The 19,855-nt window shown below is 39.0% G+C and overlaps 3 protein-coding genes across 5 annotated transcripts; 1 reads left to right on the top strand and 2 right to left on the bottom strand.

The window, feature by feature from the left end:
* Nucleotides 1–154: 154 nt before the first annotated feature.
* LOC121811161 (probable cyclic nucleotide-gated ion channel 14) lies at nucleotides 155–4,362 on the bottom strand. Its single transcript, XM_042211960.1, has 7 exons — nucleotides 4,028–4,362; nucleotides 3,386–3,923; nucleotides 2,376–2,588; nucleotides 1,997–2,298; nucleotides 1,777–1,888; nucleotides 1,380–1,616; nucleotides 155–1,170 (listed from the first exon to the last, which is right to left on the bottom strand). The coding sequence occupies exons 1-7, from the start codon at nucleotides 4,054–4,056 to the stop codon at nucleotides 418–420; spliced, it is 2,184 nt and encodes a 727-aa protein (XP_042067894.1). The 5' UTR covers nucleotides 4,057–4,362; the 3' UTR covers nucleotides 155–417.
* A 1,962-nt stretch (nucleotides 4,363–6,324) lies between these two features.
* LOC121742717 (serine/arginine-rich splicing factor RSZ22-like) lies at nucleotides 6,325–9,384 on the bottom strand. Of its 3 annotated transcripts, none has more exons than XR_006038089.1 (7): nucleotides 9,318–9,384; nucleotides 8,940–9,058; nucleotides 8,657–8,745; nucleotides 8,224–8,458; nucleotides 7,987–8,103; nucleotides 7,568–7,751; nucleotides 6,325–7,398 (listed from the first exon to the last, which is right to left on the bottom strand). XR_006038089.1 is itself a non-coding variant. In XM_042135952.1 (6 exons), the coding sequence occupies exons 2-6, from the start codon at nucleotides 9,026–9,028 to the stop codon at nucleotides 7,715–7,717; spliced, it is 567 nt and encodes a 188-aa protein (XP_041991886.1). In that variant the 5' UTR covers nucleotides 9,029–9,058; nucleotides 9,318–9,384; the 3' UTR covers nucleotides 7,492–7,714. The 3 variants fall into 3 exon arrangements, 1 of the variants encoding a protein (XP_041991886.1); XR_006038090.1 differs by having other exon boundaries at nucleotides 6,325–7,213; XM_042135952.1 differs by lacking the exon at nucleotides 6,325–7,398 and having other exon boundaries at nucleotides 7,492–7,751.
* Nucleotides 9,385–17,260: 7,876 nt separating this feature from the next.
* On the top strand, nucleotides 17,261–18,850 carry LOC121811250 (probable WRKY transcription factor 11). Its single transcript, XM_042212069.1, has 3 exons — nucleotides 17,261–17,928; nucleotides 18,018–18,143; nucleotides 18,297–18,850. The coding sequence occupies exons 1-3, from the start codon at nucleotides 17,405–17,407 to the stop codon at nucleotides 18,463–18,465; spliced, it is 819 nt and encodes a 272-aa protein (XP_042068003.1). The 5' UTR covers nucleotides 17,261–17,404; the 3' UTR covers nucleotides 18,466–18,850.
* Nucleotides 18,851–19,855: the final 1,005 nt, after the last annotated feature.

Genomic DNA, 19,855 nt, shown 5'->3' with positions numbered 1-19,855 from the left:
GGTGATGGGGAAACATTGCAATTTGCAAGGTATGAAATGAAGGGACTAATTTTAAAAAGAAATCAAGGATGTGTCATTTTATTTTGTTGTTTCTAAAAAGAATCATATTTTTCAAGTTTTTCAACTGTATATATCATATAACATGGAGTATTTATTTTAAAAAATTGACAGAATTCATATGCTAAAAATAAAAGGGAAACAATATCAGATTCAGTTGACTGATGCACAGCTGAAAATAATCAACATATCAGATTCATTTGACTGATACACAACGAAATCTATACAAAACTCGTAGCCTAACAATCCAATGTATAAAGAAGACTTCATAAGAATACCTAACACAGTTCCGTCCAGCTCATCTCGCCCGGGTCCCACGCAGAGTAAAAACAGCGCGTCTGGTTCCAGAGTCGAGCTAAGCTAGTCCTCCTCAGCGTCGGCTGAGAAATCCGGCTCTTCGGGCTTCTGCAGCTTATGCATTTCCAAATCCCTAACCTTCTGCGCTCCCCTCTTCGTGTTGGCAGCAAATCTCGATGCTAGTATGGTGACACCGAGGTTCTGTTTCGCCTGAGAAGAATTCTCTGCTACTTGTTGTTCGTGCTCTTCTTCCTCTTCCTCTTCCTCCTCGTCTTCATGTTCATCCAATGACTGCACGTCGTGAGGGAAGTAGAACGACTCGCTAATGCTGAGGCTTTTTTCCATCCTCCTCCTCTTGCAGCGACGCCACGCGGCCTGAATGAAGCAGGCTGCCCATGTCCTCCAATGGTGAGAGTAGTACCTAAATGTGTGCTGCAGTTTCTTACTGTGGAGACGTCTGAACTGATTCGCGACGAACTTGAGGTCCTCTGCTCTCAGCACGAACGCCTCGACTTCGTTGAGTGCCCTCACTGTCCGTGTCGAGGAAGGGAAGTTCAGGGTCGACCTAGGAAGCAGCGCCCATGCGAGAAGCTCCTCGCCGCAGAAGTCGCCGGGCCTCAAGGTTGTCGAGTTGAAGAATCCCGTCCGGCCTCCGTTCGTGGTCGAGCTCTCCAGCGTCCCCCGGATGATGAAGATCATCTCCGAGACGGGATCGCCCTCACGGACAATGTAGGTGCCCTGGGTGCTCAGGGACGAGACGAGGCGCTCACAGATGGCATCAAGAAGCTGATCATCCATCTGGGAGAAAAACGGGACCTGAAAATCGAAGACGATGTGTACTCAGCTTAGTGAGACTTCACAATGAACATCGAGCATACGAATCCATTCCCTCCTTCCCAAGTTAACTGATTCATATTCCTATTTTGGCAAAAATCAATTCTACGTGTCGAAAAGAAATGTCTCGAATCTCAATTAACTTGGACGGAAGGAGTCTATGGGAAAAAAGATATCGTGGGAGATCTTACACGACGAACGAGGTCTAGACAGAGGTGTCGCTGGATATCACGACGGAGATCTATCGGCAAGGCATTTAGGATAGATTCTTCATCAACTCCTCGTGTGGTAAGCCATTTGTACTGTATAAAGCGTCTCACACGCTGTTGCAGAGCCTCCGGGAGCTGACGATGCCTCATCCATTCCTCGGTGTCTCGACGCCTGAGCCTCCACTCCTCAAGCCTCACAGTCATAGATTGCAAATAGGTCTGGATAATGACATATATGAATAATCAAAAACATTGCTTCTTTTTCATGGTCATATTTGTAAACTTTCAAAATGCCATTTTGTTTTGTTAGTTATAACTCTTTAATCAAAGAAGCAAATATCCGAAGCGAGAGTTCATACGATACAAAGATTCGAATAACCTGCATATTTCCAATCAAATGAGCAAACAGAACGAGCCCCAAGATGGCGATGACTATGGCAAACATAGTATCTCCGATAAACGTGCTCGTAGACAACGCCTGTCCATAGGAGCTGTCGCGTAAAACAAGAGCAACGGCATCATCATAATTCGTGATAATGAATCAAACTAGTTTACACATTTCATTTTCACCTCAAATGTACAAATGAGTCATATCATACCTCAAGTTTTGTAAGCCCCACCATAAACAGTAGAAGTACTTCTCGATAAATCCAGTCGATACAACGCTGTTTGCAACGGCGTTCCCAAATATCCCGTGGTTGAAATAGGTGGTGTCATCAGGATTGCATTTCTTGAACACCTGTGTGCGGTTTACCCATATTCCTCTATCACTGTGGGTCAGTGTGCCACAGTCAAGGTAATTCAGCGAACAGCCAATGTCGTTGAACTCGTCCCTGCAAGCAGATTTCAAACATGTTGCGTGTCTCTCGATCGATAGCAAGTACCAGGAAGCCCCTAGAACCTACAAGAGGAAATGATCAAATCATTTTAAGCCAAAAAAAAATATTTAGAATGCAACTCGGAGAAAATTAGGCGTACGTGGCTTGCTAACATGTAGAGCACCAGATTGTAAGCAGCGCCTGCCCACGCGGTCTTTGTGACGAGTCCATTAGCTTTGATGATATCAGAACTCAATGGGAAGATGAGATACAACCGGGGGATGTATTGCAGCAAAACGATGAGTACGAGGGCGTTGTTGGTGTGATCAGAGTGGGAGCTTCTGATTGCTGGTAATATGGACCATATGACAATCTGAAGAAACGAGAAGCAAAGACCTTTAAGCTAATTTCGCCATAGAAAATCATGACGAACAACTAAAAAGATTCATATATCAAGCAGAGAAGGTTAAGGCTGACTTTGCTACCACATTTAGCATAACTTACAACCAGACAACAAAGATATTCGTATAGTTTCTTGAGTATCGTTCGAGCAAAAACTACACGAGCATCCTGAGTTGGCTGCATCTATATTTCATTATTCGTATCATAGATCATCTCGTTTTTTTAAGCTAAATCTCTCCATAAACATGTAAAACAGTAAAGGCCTTAACAAAGGACTACTGATAAAAGCAAAATTCAAAGTTCAGTTAAGATCTTTTCAACACTGCCTGATTTCATCATTCGTGTCATAGATCACCTCGTTTCTTTAAGCTAAATCTATACATAAATTTGTTAAACAGTAATGACTTTAACATGCAAAGAACTGCCAATCAAAGCAAATTCTACAAAATTACTCAAGGCCCTTCAAAGTTCATTCAAGATTTTTTTCAACAGCACTACCTAATTTCACCATTCGCATCACAGATCGTTTTGTTCATTTAAGCTAAATCTCTACATTAACATGCAAAACAGCAATGGCATTAACATCAGTAACAGCAAATTCAACAAAATTACTCAAGCCCTTCAAAGTTCATTGAAGATCATTCCAACAGCACTGCCTAATTTCACCATTCGTATCATAGATCATCTCGTTCGTTTAAGCTAAATCTCTACACAAACATGTACTAATAAACTAATAAACTTAGCATTGCAACGGACTCCCAAACTAACCTGAGGAAGAGGCAATGCTGCAATGAAATCAATGAAGAATTCTGACTTCAAGTACCTCACGGCTATCTTATTCCGGTCCATAACAAGTTCGCCTTTCCCAAAAACCCTTGAGCTTGGAGACACATAAGCAATCCTAAACTTCATAATCACATGTAACATATAAAATGCATCTGCCACTGTCCTAAAACATGTCACAATGATCCCCAAATTGAGGTCTGTATGCATACATGAAGAACTGTCTTGATTCACCACAGAAGGCAAGTAGAAAAACAAGGGATCCACAAACAGAGCCATTATGCAGAAAACCAAGAAAACTCTGTTCCATTTCAACACAATCTCACTCCCTGGATCAAGAACTGCTTTCTTCTCTGGCTTTGACCCTTCTGGATAAACCTTAGCCCTACCAAACTTTGGAATCTTGTCTTCACATTTCCTTAAATGGGCTGAATTCTTGAACATAGGGAGTGACTTATCTAGGCTCTCACCCTCATTTTTCTCCAAGAACATTTCAAGATTCCTTTTTTCTTCACTGTGAAACCTAAAAACATGACTTCACAATTAGCCCACATTTTAACACTACATAAAGTTCACACACAACACAAAACAGAAATTCTCAATGTGGTGTAAGAAAACAAAACCTACCTAACCATTTTCTCTTTCTTGAAATCCATTCCTGCAAAAGGTCAAATTCCACTGCAGCAATCTTGAACTGAATCTCTGCAAACAAAAGCTACACCCAGAAAATTCCTTTCTTGATCCATGGTGATTTTGCTGAAAAATGCTGAATTCAAGAATATGTCAAACTCCCATCATTAAAAATCAAAACTTTTAAGGGAAGCAGCAGTCTGCAACAAAAAATGGAGACACAGAAAATCCGAAAATGTCGTCTTGTGGATGAGGTGGAAACTTTTTCCAGTTGTAATAATTAAATGAGTCCAAGAAAACAGTTGCATTTCTCTATCTTTTCTTTATTCTTTTTATCATTAATTATTAAGCAAGGTATGGTAGAGAAGAAACGTGATGGCATGACATTAATTGTGAAACTTTTGACAAGATCCATCTCTCAAAACATTACAACTATAAAAATTCAAATTTATTCGATTCTATTAATTGTAAAGTATACGTGTAGATTATAAGAAGATTTTATTGAAATGTGCACAAGTATTGGATCAAATATATTCACCTATTCTACAAAGTACACATAATAAAATTTAAATAAAAAACTCCACTACTTTAGTGTTATTTATTTAAATTTGGTCTCTTTAGGAAACATGGTATAAATGTTAAATTGATATAATATGGAGTAGGAGTAATGACAACGATGGTGTACAAACACAGAAACAAATCGTTGAAAAATCAGGCACATGATTCGGTGTTGTGAGAAAATAAATTAGTTGAAAGAGTATATTTTTCCATATATATATTTATTTATATTTGTTAAATAATACTCCCTCCGTCCCATAGTAGATATCACACTTTCCTTTTAATTTTGTTCCACAAAAGATGTCACATTTCCTCCTTTGAAAAAAGTTTTCTCTCGCATTAATTATAAAATTATATTTTCTTTCACCACTTAACACACAAAATAACACCTTCTAAAATTTCATGTCATCTTCTTTGGGACCGGGACGGAGGGAGTAATAAACAACCACATGGTCCAAGGCGTCCAACAAACATAGAGAAGTAATCAAATTTTCTCTCTCCTTATTAAATTAATTGCACCGCACCCTTTACGAAAAATAATAAATCTTAAGAGTATAAGGAAGCTGCGGTCAAGGTGAAAAAAATAATGCATCGTCTTGTAGAAACATTGCAAAAATAATAAAATAGAATAAACTTTTTTTCCTAATTGTCAATTAGCATATTGTCTTTACAACAAATCTGCTCATTCATCCCATTTCAATCGAACAAGATTCGCCGGCTTGATTCTGACGTCAATTACATTAATACGGATACTACTTTTTAGAAGTTAAAAAACAAACAGAGAAAATATGCATAAATTTGATTAAATGTAATTTACAAGTTAAAACATAGCACAATCTCTTATTATAAAGTTATATAGTTTTTAAGCAATACTATTAATTCATCAACTATAAAGTTAGTTAATTTCCACTCACTGTTGAGAAGCTAATAGCCATAAAAAAAATTCATCAAATAATATAAATATTGTTTCATATTAACTTAAACACTAAAATTAAATTAAGATGCTTCCATATGTGTTTAGTGGAGGCTACGAAGTGTATTTTATAAGATCCCATAATTGCTAACGTGCACGACACAAATGTCTTGTCAATGTCTCCTATCTTTGTCCTGGTCCAGTTAGGATTTAAAAATCAATATTAATCATACTTCAATAAACCATCCTCAATCCGTTCATTTTTAGTTTTCCAAAATAAATGAGTCATTTTCTTTTTAAGAAAAATCAACACTTTCAATCTCTACACTTATATTCTATACCGAAATGAAAGTCTCACTTAACAAAGGACATAAATAGTAGCACTATTATTTTAGTTCTTTTTTAAAAAGTCACACATATAGGAGAGCATCTGACGATTGTATTATTGTATACAAGAAAAGCCAATGCATGATTCAGTCTATTACACAATGTTCTATTTGTAATTTAATTAGTGCTCTGATTTTGGATTTCTGCACCATTTTGTCCTAAAATTTTGACAAATGACAAGATTTCAAACAAAGTATCATGTTCAAGTGAAACAATCTTTTTGACTTGATGTTGCTACTAACAAATGGTGCGTCAAAGCTATCATGAGAATTTGTGATGGATTATTGTTTGGTGATGCAATCAGGACTAAATCGACTGTATTCTTCCAAATTTTGGAGAAATATAAGGTAGTGAGACGAAATAGATAAATTAGTGTAATCTGGAACAAAATTATTGGCCAAAATAAAGATGGTCAATTAAAACATAGGCACGCATGTTTCGAATCACATATCTTGTAGGAGTATATTTCATTAACTTCATATGTATAAAATACAAATTATTCTCTCAAATCCTCAAAACACACCTAAAAATTCACAGCAGAAAACTTTGCCTTCTAGAGGCCTATTCAGAATTTATGTCATCGATTGAAAAGCATTCGAAGATGAGCTATCCAGCCAGAAGTAAAGTAGATGACGATCATAACGAAGACAAACTGCCTCGATAGATCATTGCAGATACCATCAGGCCCTGATTCAAATGAATTTGACAAGAACAAACCAAAATCCTAATCGCTACACACAAATGCTCGAGATGGGTTCGTTATGCATTTATCACAGCATCTATAGCCTATAGATCTTATGTCAATAAAAGGTTGCAAGGAATATGCACAAGAAGTTAAGTTGAAGTTCAGACTCTCCCACACCAAATTATGTTAAAAAGGGATGGTAATTTACCTAGTTCCTTGCTTCCAACTCGTGAAATATCAACTAAATACTTAGGGATGAATTCATGCTGATAAAAAGATGCACTATCATTTAGAGCAGTATTAAGGATCAAGTTAAATGCCGACTTCCACATAGTAGATTAAATACCTGCCAGAAGCATGTGAAGCCGACCACCATCCTTAAATCTAATCAAATACCGTATTTATTGAGGAGAGGCGCATCTTAGCCGCAGAGAAGCAATTAAAAGTAGAGGCATCTAGCAGGGTAACCAGCCGGGATCCACAATCATTTAAATTGAAGATCCCACAGCAGGACAGGGGCGGGGCGGGGCAGGGCAGGGAAGATTGAAAGCACAAGTGAAGTTCTACAACGGGATCCACAATCATTCACATTTGAAGATCACACAGCAGGGCAGAGAAGGTCAAAACCACAAGTGGAGTTCTACAAAACAATAAATATTGAGGAGAGACGCATCTTAGCTGCAGAAAGCAATGAAAAGTAGCATCTAGCAGAGTAGCCAGCTGGGATCCACAATAATTCAAATTGAAGATCCCACAGCAGGGCATAGAAGGACGAAACCACAAGTGCAGATGTACAAAACCAATGAAGCAGTAGCAGGCAGACACCTCGACACAGAAAACAAAACCATAAACTTTTAGCAGTGTTCTTTAATATAATTATAATGATAAGCTATCAACTAGCAACATCAGAGCCGAATATAAGACATTATAAGAAGGTCCATACGTATAGAGGGAAAACGATAAGGCAACAATAAGGTTAAAGTGACAAACTTACTACTTAAATAGAAATCACACAACCAAATCCAGGAGTCGAAACCCAAGGGCGTCACCCATCTTAACTAAGACGTAAATAAGTCCAAGCACAGTAAACACAACTTGAAGAACTTCAGAAGAGACTCAAAAGTGCATATAACATCCTAGCTCAGCTTCTGCTCCTACGCCTGTCTCGGATACCATTTCTGCGGATATAAGCCATGCAGCACAAAATAAATTAACAATATTAACATATTAAACACGTTAAAAATACAATAAAAGTATATATTGTATCACCAAAAATATCAGGTTTCCTGGAGAATCCAGTAATGCTTAACAAGAACCCAACTAAAGTATTTAGATACATATATCAAACTAGGAAGATCCTCTAAATTAATAAGCCTAACAGAAAGAATCATGATGAATGAAACAAGACTATACCCATTGGTATATGGCACTTCATCTCGTCCACGATAAGGCAGAGGCGATCTGCTGTAGCTGCGGGGCCTTGGAGACAAACTGCGACGACGAGGTGAGCGGGCACGAGGACTTAAACTCCTATGCCAGCAGAGAAACAGCATCAATTTAGAATAGTTCATAATGACAACTTACAATTAAGAGTGGTTAACCAAACAATTCCATTCTCTCTCATCTCCCAAATTTTGACCTCAGACTTACCTTCGACCATAGCTTGGGCTACGGCGATATCTAGCAACAGGGCTACGGCTCCTGCGCCTTCCAGAACCACCCCTCATTCGGCACTCACGAGCAAAATGACCAGGCTCACCACATTCATAGCATTTCAAATCAGAACCAGAGCGTCCACCGCGACCACCACCACGGCTGCCTCCACCTCCACCTCCACCTCCGCCTTTAGAGTTGTGTGATAGCTCAACCCTCCAGCCATTTTTACCTGTTCCAGAAAAAAACAATATAACCACACCATATGGGAAATTTAACTGACAAAAGAGGGGAGCTCATTGAGCAAAGTAAGATACATCATGCATTGTCAGGCATGATGTTCGAGTGAGAATGGCAAGTTCAACTCATGCAAATTCCAAAATCAAGGATGCATACTCTTTCACAAGAAAAAAATGTATCATAAGCTCACCATCAAGGTCCCTAATTGCATCTTGGGCATCCCTGCGATCATCAAAGTCAATGAAAGCATAACCAGGGGGTCTTCTGGCAACCCAAACACTGCAGAAGACATTTAAAACAGTAGCATCAAGATATTTTATCCCTTTCAGAAGAAATGACCTTCACATCTGGTTAAGATGCAGGTCAACACAATATACACTACAAACGAATACAATTAGTAACACTGAAATCCTTGTGGTTAGCTGCAAATTGGTATCGTGAAATTTGCCAGCAAACAATATATTGCACTTTACCTTCTAATAACTCCAAATACGCGAAATTCATCCTCAAGTTCTCGTTCAGTGACTCGGGGGTCCAAATTCCCGATGTAAACCCTAGACATCTTGAATTAAAGATTTTGGGGAAGAAGATCCTAAAAACACACGGACAGAGGATTAATACTTTAGAATCACATACAAAATCATACACTATGAAAAGAAAACCAGACGGATAAGCTAGCAATCGTACTTGAAAAGGGGCAACGAAAACAGGTTAAATATTCAAAATCCGTTGACAGAAAACAATCGGGTAGATGAACATAATTAAACTATATATAATACACATAGTTTCTCAATCAATTAATACAATAACAACATAGTTTACAATTCATCGGAAAATTGAACAGAGCGCACCTGAAACCCTAATTTTGTTCTAGAAAAAACCTAGCTGCTGTGGAAGGCTGATGAGTTATGATTTTAGGCGTTGTTCCGTTTTAAGGAGGTACTTGGTCACTTAAATTACTTTACTACCCTCGAATGATTTTTTGTGGGAATAATTAATGTATGAAGTAGATAATCGTAACTTAAATCTAAATTAAAATTTTTGGATCTTGGGTTAAGTTCAAATGTTCAATTAGAGGATCAATTAATATGCGGTATCAGTCTTTTAATTTGTTGTAAATTTCATTTTTTATCTCTATTTTCACATGATTTGGAACTACAAAATATAGATATCTCTATAATATCATTTTATCTCTATTTACTATACATGCTTGATGATGAAATTACTAACTAATCACTCATTTACTACAAATGCTTGATGATGAAATTGATAAAAGTTCAAATGATAAATGACAATGGAGTAAATTAAAATATGAGATTTAAATTGCAATTATATACTCCTATCAGGTTTAGAAAGAATTACATAATGGTGTGATATATGGGCATATTTTTTTGAGTCAGGGTTTATATTTGTGGTCAGTCCAAATAGTTTGTTTATATACCAAATATTGAATTTTGGCTCATCCCAAACATACTAGCAATGAAATAAATATGATACGGAATAGCATGTACTCCCTCTGTCCCATAAAAAATGTCACACTTGTGAGATGGCATGCGATTTTAAGAGGTTTTATTTTGTGTGTTAAATAGAAAGAGAAAATATAATTTTTATATTCATGTGAGAGAGAACTTATTTCAAAAATGGAAATGTAGAGAGAGAACTTATTTCAAAAATGGAAATGTGACATCTTTTTATGGGACAAATCAAAAAGGAAAGTGTGACATCTATTATTGGACGGATGGAGTATTAGATTATCCACAAAGCATAACATTGTTTATGACTTTATGCATTTCGTTTGCACTATTCATCTTTATCACACATACTTTACATGTCATCAACACCCACAACTATGTTCACAGTGTATGCACTTTCCTTGGTAATTTTTTTAGATCTCAAGACTTATTTTGAAATTACTTATGTTAACTCTATAAAAATTCGGTGAAGAAAGCTTAGTTAATAGACAAAAACACGCCATGACATGCAAAACTGGTGAAGCATTCGCCTCCAACTAGGCCCGCCGTAGTACGCATTGGTGAAGCATTCGCCTCCAACGAGGCACGCCATAGTACGCACACGCCATAAAGTGAGAATCATTTGCGTTGTCGATGCTCTTATTTTCTGTCCTGATAATCCGGTTAGCCTTATTTTGACTAACTACATTCAATTATAAAAACAAAAAATTCCATTGAAGTCCACGTGGCGTCACATCGCAAGTTGAAGTGGCATGACAATGATACACCCGCGGTTAGAGTGTAACATGGGCCGTAGAAAACTCATTTGACTGAATATTGACCATTCGATCTGCCTCAATTGATCCTACGGTTCAAAGAAGATGTAATGATCACGGTTTATGGGTCTACGTAAAAGCTTAGTTAGTCAGCCTTAAGATGTATTAGGTGTCCCATTAAGTCAAGCTTTATTACTTAAAGTTAGATTATATTACTAACAAATAAAGTAGGCAAGATTCATGTAATCACATTGTTGGAGTATAATCTCACAATCACCGATGGATGCAGCAAGCTAAAATCAATGTCATTCTCAACAGCTGCAGATTTGTTAGAGGTTGAGCTCGTTCAAGATATTATTGAGCTCGGCATATTATTGAGCTCGGTGTTTTATTGAGCTCGGCGTTTTATTGAGCTCGGCGTTTTATTGAGCTCGGCATTTCATTGAGCTCGGCATTTTACTGAGCTTCGGCATCATGCAGCACTTCGGCATCATGCAGCACTTCGGCATGTTGATGCAAACCAAGAAACGGGAAGTAGCCGTTGGAACAGTTATAACTGATTTGATGACTAACATCTCAAGAGAGCCGTTGGAGGATGAAGGGACTGATATAAAGCAGACGAAGGCTGCATCTGAAATAGTTAATCAGCTACTTCGATATTCAAGAAAAGAGTCTCCAAACTATCACTTGATTAGTTCTTGGTTTAGAATTAGATTAGAGGTGTTGAGTTCTTGGAGAGAGTTCTTGAGTGATTGTAAATCTCTGCATATTTCTCAATATACTGAATCATATTGCCTTTGGCCGTGGACGTAGATCTTACGATCGAACCACGTAAAACTCTAGTGTTCTTTCTTTTTCGCATGGTTGTCATCATCGATCTTTTGCATACTTTCATAACAAGTGGCGCCGTCTGTGGGAAACGCAATCGGAGTTGATATCGATGGCGACGACGAGGTTCGAAGCGGAGAAATTCTCGGGGAAGAATGACTTTGGTCTGTGGCAGATCAAGATGAAGGCTCTGTTGATCCAGCAAGGGCTCGATGAAGCAATCGAGCCAATTGATCCGAAGGGGAAAGAAAAAGAAGATCTCGATGAGAAGAGCGTGAGGAAGAAGGCTGAGATTGCCAAGAAAGCCCATAGCGCCATTATTCTCAATCTCACGGACAAGGTGTTGCGCGAGGTTGCGAAGGAAACCACAGCGCATGGGGTATGGACGAAGCTCGAAGCGCTGTACATGACCAAGTCGCTTGCTAATCGCCTATACATGAAGCAGCGCCTCTTTTCATACAAGATTCTTGAAGACCGACCCTTCGCAGAGCAGATTGATGATTTCAGCAAGAATCTGGATGATTTGGAGAATGTAGATGGCCCCATGAAGAATGAAGACAAGGCCATCTTGCTCTTGAACGCTCTTCCCAAAACATTCCAGCATCTTAAAGATGCAATGCTGTTTGGCCGGAATGCAGAATCTGGCATCACATATGAAGAAGTTCAGTGTGCTCTTCGATCAAAGGATCTGGAAAAGAACTCTTCGACGACAAATGAAGGAAGTGGCAGTCAAGCCTTGAATGTAAAGGCTTTCAAAGGCAAGAAAAAGAAATTCAATCAGAATCAAAAGCCTAAGTATCAGAAGCAAAATGAGGAGAAGCGAAGCTGTCATTACTGCAAGAAACCTGGGCATCTCAAAAGGGATTGCTACTCGTGGAAAAGGAAGCAAAACGAAGAGAAGGCTACCCAAAATCAGGCTGATCTTGCAGAAGACACAGATCCACCCCAGATCATGAATGTGGTGAGTGGTGGGATAGAGAGTTCTTGGATAATGGACTCCGGGTGCAGCTTTCATATTTGTTCCAACAAAGCTTGGTTTGAAAACCTTTCTGAGGCAACCGGGTCAGTAATGTTGGGGAATGATCAGATGTGCTACATCAAAGGCATTGGAGATATCAGATTGAGAGCTCATGATGGATCAACAAAACTGCTTACTCAAGTCAGGTACATTCCTGAGATTAAGAGGAATTTGATTTCACTTGGCATGCTTGAATCTAGAGGTTTCAGGTTTTCTTCTGAAAAGGGATATATGAATGTCTCACTTAATGGAAAAATCTTGCTGATTGCTGAGAGAAGAAACAGTTTATACTATCTAGTAGCAGAAACTGTTGTTGCTTCAGTGAATCTTGCAGAGGACTCTGATATGAGTCTATGGCACAAGAGGCTCGGCCATCTTGGAGAAAGTGGGATGAGAGAACTGATCCAGAAAGGGGTCATTCCGGCTGGAAGTGATCAGAGGTTCAAGGAATGTGAACACTGTGCTCTGGGAAAGAGCAAGAAGCTACCATACAAGGCTGGTAAACACACCTCCAAATTACCTCTTGACTATGCGCATTGTGATTTATGGGGTCCAGCTCAGCCTGCTTCTATGGGAGGAGGCAGGTATTTCATGTCGATAATAGATGATTATAGCAGAAAAGTCTGGATATACATCCTAAAGCAGAAGTCACAAGCATTTGAAAAATTCAGAGAATGGTGCACAGAGATGAAGCTAAAGAAATCCACCACTCTCAAGTGCTTGAGGACTGATAACGGGCTGGAGTTCTTATCTGAAGATTTTGAGTCTTTCTGCAAATCAAATGGGATACAAAGGCATAGGACAGTCCCGGCCAATCCGCAACAAAACGGAGTTGCTGAAAGAATGAACCGAACACTCCTCGATAGAGTCAGATGCATGCTTTTGTCATCAGGCTTGCCAAAGATGTTCTGGGGGGAGGCAGTGTGTACTGCTGCAGTGCTAATTAACAATTCTCCATCATCAGCTATAGGAAATGAAATCCCAGATGTCAGATGGTATGGTGGAGATAGAGAGTACAATCAGTTCAAGGTGTTCGGTTGTAGAGCATATGCCCACTGCAAGCAGGGAAAGCTTGATGCAAGGGCTCAGAAATGTGTGATGGTTGGTTACCAACATGGAGTAAAAGGGTACAGGTTGTGGTGCACTGAAGAGGGGAACAAGAAGATAATTGTGAGCCGAGATGTGGTCTTCCATGAGCATCATATGCCATTCTTGAAGACTGAGGATCAGATGGGTGAAAGAATATCTATTGATCAAGAAGTTCAGCATGGCCAGCCACCACCTAGTGATCCAGATGATCAGAATGGAGGTGGAGCTTCAAGCTCCCATAAAGCTTCAAGTCCACAGCAACCCCAGCAACAAGATCAGATTGATGATGATCAGAGATCACATATTATAGCCAGGGACAGAAACAGAAGAGAGATCAGAAAGCCAGCCAGGTTCAGTGATTATGAGATGAGTTTTTTTGCTCTCTGTGTTGCTGAGGTATTGGAGTGCTTAGAGCCATCCACCTATGCTGAAGCTATGTCGAGTAAGGAAAAGGAGAAATGGCTTGCAGCTATGAGAGAAGAGATCCAGTCACTACTCAAAAACCATACTTGGATTTTGGTGAAGAATCCAGGGACCCAAAAGCTTATTAGCTGCAAATGGATCTTCAAGATGAAGATTGAAGTTGGTGAAGTTGAAAGTGTCAGGTTTAAGGCACGGCTTGTTGCTAGAGGATTCACTCAAGAAGAGGGGATTGATTATAATGATGTGTTCTCTCCGGTTGTAAAACACAGTTCCATCAGGATATTGCTTGCTCTTGTTGCAAAGTATGATTGGGAGTTACACCAACTCGATGTCAAGACAGCCTTCTTGCATGGTGAACTTGAAGAAACAATATATATGCATCAACCCGAGGGGTTCATGGAGGCTGGGAATGAAGACAAAGTGTGTTTGCTCAAGAGAAGTTTGTATGGATTGAAGCAAAGTAGTAGGCAGTGGTATCTCAAGTTTGATGAGCATATGATGAGTATTGGTTTCAGAAAATCGCAGTATGATAGCTGTGTTTACATCAGAGAAAGGAATGGTGTACCAATTGCTTTTCTACTTTTGTATGTTGATGATATGCTTGTGGCAGGAGCAGATCTGGGAGTGATTGAGAGAATCAAGGCTGAACTGGAATCCAAGTTTGAAATGAAGGATCTTGGAAATGCAAGGAGAATCCTTGGCATGGATATACTGAGGGATAGGCCAAAGAGAGAGCTCAGGTTGTTGCAGAGGAATTACATCCAGAGAGTTTTGAAGAAATTTCAGGCTGATGACTTCAAACCTGTCTCTACACCATTGGCTGCTCACTTTAAGTTGAGCATGGATCAGAAACCAAAGAATGACTCAGAGAGGAGAGAGCTGAGCAAGATACCTTATGCAAACATCATAGGAAGCATAATGTACACAATGCTATGCACAAGGCCAGATTTGGCTCAGGCTATAAGTATTACTAGCCGATTTATGTCAGACCATGGGAGAGAGCATTGGATAGCATTGAAGTGGTTGCTCAGATACTTGAAGGGTGCTTCAGATTATGGTCTGTTGTACAAAGCAGATTGTAAGGATCAAGGTGGAGCACTGGTGGGGTTTTGCGATTCTGATTATGCATCAAATAGAGATAATAGGAGATCTCAAACTGGATATGTGTTCACCCTAAATGGCACTGCTATAAGCTGGAAATCTGGATTACAACATGTGGTTGCTTTATCTACTACGGAAGCTGAGTACATGGCAATGACAGAGGCTGTGAAAGAAGCAATATGGCTGAAGGGAATCCTAGAAGATTTTGGGGAGAAGCAAGATACAGTGGAGATAAACTGTGACAGCAGCAGCGCCTTATGCCTTGCCAAACACCAAGTGTTTCACGAAAGAAGTAAGCACATAGATGTGCGGATGCACTTCATAAGGGATGAAATACAGAGAGGTGAAGTCAAGATGGTGAAAATATCTACTGAGCATAATGCGGCTGATATGTTGACAAAGCCGTTGCCAGCCATGAAGTTTAAATACTGCTTGGGGCTGGTGGGACTTGTGGAGTGATGAGTTTGAGGTTTTGTCAGAGGATTATGATTCATTGTTGATTCTGAGATTAAGGTGGAGTTTGTTGGAGTATAATCTCACAATCACCGATGGATGCAGCAAGCTAAAATCAATGTCATTCTCAACAGCTGCAGATTTGTTAGAGGTTGAGCTCGTTCAAGATATTATTGAGCTCGGCATATTATTGAGCTCGGTGTTTTATTGAGCTCGGCGTTTTATTGAGCTCGGCGTTTTATTGAGCTCGGCATTTCATTGAGCTCGGCATTTTACTGAGCTTCGGCATCATGCAGCACTTCGGCATCATGCAGCACTTCGGCATGTTGATGCAAACCAAGAAACGGGAAGTAGCCGTTGGAACAGTTATAACTGATTTGATGACTAACATCTCAAGAGAGCCGTTGGAGGATGAAGGGACTGATATAAAGCAGACGAAGGCTGCATCTGAAATAGTTAATCAGCTACTTCGATATTCAAGAAAAGAGTCTCCAAACTATCACTTGATTAGTTCTTGGTTTAGAATTAGATTAGAGGTGTTGAGTTCTTGGAGAGAGTTCTTGAGTGATTGTAAATCTCTGCATATTTCTCAATATACTGAATCATATTGCCTTTGGCCGTGGACGTAGATCTTACGATCGAACCACGTAAAACTCTAGTGTTCTTTCTTTTTCGCATGGTTGTCATCATCGATCTTTTGCATACTTTCATAACACACATTGCACTTATCTAAATATTTAAGTTAATTCACTGTTAATTGGATGACCAAATTTTATGAGTCTTTGTTTACTAATTTCAAGTTTTAATTTGAAACAGTTTTACAAATAATATAAAGAGCTTTAGTTGTAGTATGGGAATTGAAAAGTGTGAAAGTAAATAATAAGTAATGTATTTTCGAAAGTAATAATGTTCATTGCATGTAAGTACTAGAGTTTTTTTTTAATTTAGTTGGAATTGTAAAGTGTGAAATTAAATAGCAGTAATAATGTATCTTGCAAGTAATAAACTTGTTCATTGCATATAAAGAGTTCTCAATATTTTCTTAATTTATTTGATTCTTTTGATTTAAATACACTAATTTATTAGTACTAAAGTCTCTTATTGATATTGAGGTTTTGAATGTAACATTATATAAATATATGATCATCGTGAAATTGGATTTTTATTGGGTAAATTTTAAAAAGGAGGAATTTTGATCAAATTTTAATTGGTCTTATAATTATATGAAACATAACGAAATTCGGAATCATTCATATGAAATTTTAACTAATGTGTCGGCTGAAAAATCATACGTGAACAATCATAATCGATAAATTAAATGATGTCACAATTTATACATAAAATATGTATGACATTGTTTTGTAGAATATAACTTCAACTATGTAATATAGTATAATATGTGTGCTATGGTTAAATAAGGATTAGATCCATAGAAGATTATGTAAAATATCAAAAAATCTCATAGAGATTATTAGAATACTGTACATGTTATTTTATGAGGATTATTCTTTTCTTTATAACCAAGTCTCAATCTACTATAAAGATCGAGACAATTGCAAACTTCATATTTTTTCGACTTATTTTTAAATTTAGGAGACAAACGAACATCTACGAGTTCAATTTGCCCTAATCTTAAGTATTCAAAGTTTGACTCTGGCTGCCTAACCCGTCAACAAGTCCACAGTCTTCCCCTTATATAGCCGCTTCCCACATTTTCTTTTCACTTCCATTTTGAAATTCGCAGTGAAAATAAATCCTCAGATTTCAGCAGATTAAAACTCCGCATCTCCGCCGCAGAAATGGCCGTCGATCTGCTCGGCTACCGCAATCTCAAAAGCCACGCGCCGCCGCTCCATGAAGCGTCTCCCGCCGGTTTGGAATCGCTGCAGCAACTAATCCGCGCTGCTTCGCACCAAAACCAGCCATCGTTTTTCACGCTTCTGAGCTCGGAAAAGGCCGGTTCAGACCTGAACCGGACCGGTCACGCCCGGTTCAGGCGCGCTCTAGCTCAGCCACAAGCTCCGGTTCAGGATTCCGAGCTCCAGACGCTGAACCTATTCGGCGATTCCCCCGCCGCCGCGGCTGCTCCTCCGCGGAAGCTTGACCTCTCCAAGGAGACGATCGGCGACGACGTTTTGAGCTTGTCGACGTCGGGGAGCTCAATCGCGTCGATGATCACCGGCGAAGGCAGCGTCTCCAACGGTAAGAGCGGCACGGCGCCGCTCTCCGCCCCTAAGCCGCCGCTCTCCGCGAAGAGATGCCGCGAACACGATAACTCCTCCGGAAAAACCACCAATCCTTCCCGCTGCCATTGCAAAAAGAGGTACGCTTATTGATTTCGAAACGATTCAACAAATCCGGTTAATTTCGTGAGTTTCAATCTCTGAATTGAAAAAATTCATTGATTTTCAGGAAAAATAGGGTGAAGACAACAATTAGGGTTCCGGCAATCAGCTCAAAAGCCTCCGATATTCCGGCCGATGAGTATTCATGGAGGAAATACGGCCAGAAGCCGATCAAAGGCTCGCCATACCCACGGTAACTACCGTGCACCTTCACTAATTACCAAAATTTTAAAATTCAATCTCGTCCTTCCATTTTTTGATTTACACAACACTACTCATCATTCTTCACACTATACAAAGTTGAACGGCCAGTTTTTGCTAATCAAACTCTCTCTAAATCTGTTAGGGGGTACTACAAGTGCAGCACGGTGAAGGGCTGTCCGGCGAGGAAACACGTGGAAAGAGCGAGAGACGATCCTACGGCGGTGATCGTCACCTACGAGTGGGAGCACCGCCACACGCCGGCCGCGAAGCAGGAGAATGCAAAAGTGAATGCTCATTCGTTCACCAAATAATGTCACATGTTGTTATTTAGGATCTTCGTCTATCTGAAATGGAAAAAAGGGCAATCGATACTTTAAATTATGAGTTATTTCGAGGTTATTCGATGGGTTGATTGAAAGAAGGAAACAGAGTTAGCTTTAGCTATATATTTATAGGGGCTTTATTGTAAATTTGGGTAAGAGTAGGGGTGAAATATGCAAGAGAAGAAAGTAGAATATTTTCTTTGTAATTTCTAGGCTGTTGGAGGTGTTGACTAAAAGAATGAAATTAGAGTTACCAATACGTTGCTGGGGGGTTTATTGTAAATTTGGGTAGGAGTAGGGGTAGAATCTGAAAAATAAGAAAGTGGAATGTTTCAACTTTGATTTCTTAGTGGCTTTGGATTCTTGTGTTGTTTTTGCGTTGGATTCTCAATCATAGAATAATATGGATATTAAAGGAAAAAGTCAAAAAGTTGGAGGGCATCGGGGAAAAAGATGGTAAAGCTACGTGGCACATGATAATTATTCGCTGTCTTTGACTAAAATCAATATGTATAAATATGGTTTCTGAAATTATTACAAAACTAAAATAGCACCATTGACTGGTTCTGATAAGGGCAATGGAGCAGCTGCATGTTCTTTTCACGCTGCAGCGTGCTCAACGACCCACAATATTGTGCTTGGACGATAAAGTATATCGATACATGTTCAATAAGTGAATCTTACACACAACTACGCATGCACTACTTCAGATTATATGTTCAATTTCGTTAGACCATCTAAGCATTTGAAAGGAAATGACTTCAACATGGTGCAATTGCTAAAATGTACTCCATTGAGGTCTCAATTTTCATTTAAAGTTTTATGTACACAAATTTCAAAAAAAATAATTCGTTCATTTTCAATAATCTTAAGGACTTGGCATCAATTCACCACATGTGAGAGGCCTGTTAGCATTGTCTTTTCAACGTTGGATATTTGATTACTGAGATTAAATTGATTTGAAATTATCCGAAATTAAAATCAGCATATATTATCTAAAGATTAGTTATGTCACTACTCGCGAGGGACCAAGACGTGAAGCTATCGGGACATATGAAGACAAAACTAATGTATGTGATAGAGTAGTATCCCAAAGTTAAATATTGAATCAAAGCTATCAAATTGAACTATACTTGAAAGACTAAATCCTATCTAATTTGTTGAATCTAATACATGAACCAATTAAATTCACCTTCGTTTGGAGACATCATTTTCCTGCAGTTCGTCTAAGTGACTTTTCGATTTTGAGGGACAAACAAACTTGTGTTCAATTTTGTCTACTTTGAATTATTCAACATCAATATTATTACTTGAAGTATCAATTGAATAACGTTGACTGATCTCACTATCTGGGTAAATGCAGTTTGAATAATCTTAG

This window comes from Salvia splendens, chromosome 7 (genome assembly GCF_004379255.2).
Source record: "Salvia splendens isolate huo1 chromosome 7, SspV2, whole genome shotgun sequence".
Classification (NCBI taxonomy): domain Eukaryota; kingdom Viridiplantae; phylum Streptophyta; class Magnoliopsida; order Lamiales; family Lamiaceae; genus Salvia; species Salvia splendens.
This window is presented reverse-complemented; position numbering and strand designations above follow the sequence as displayed.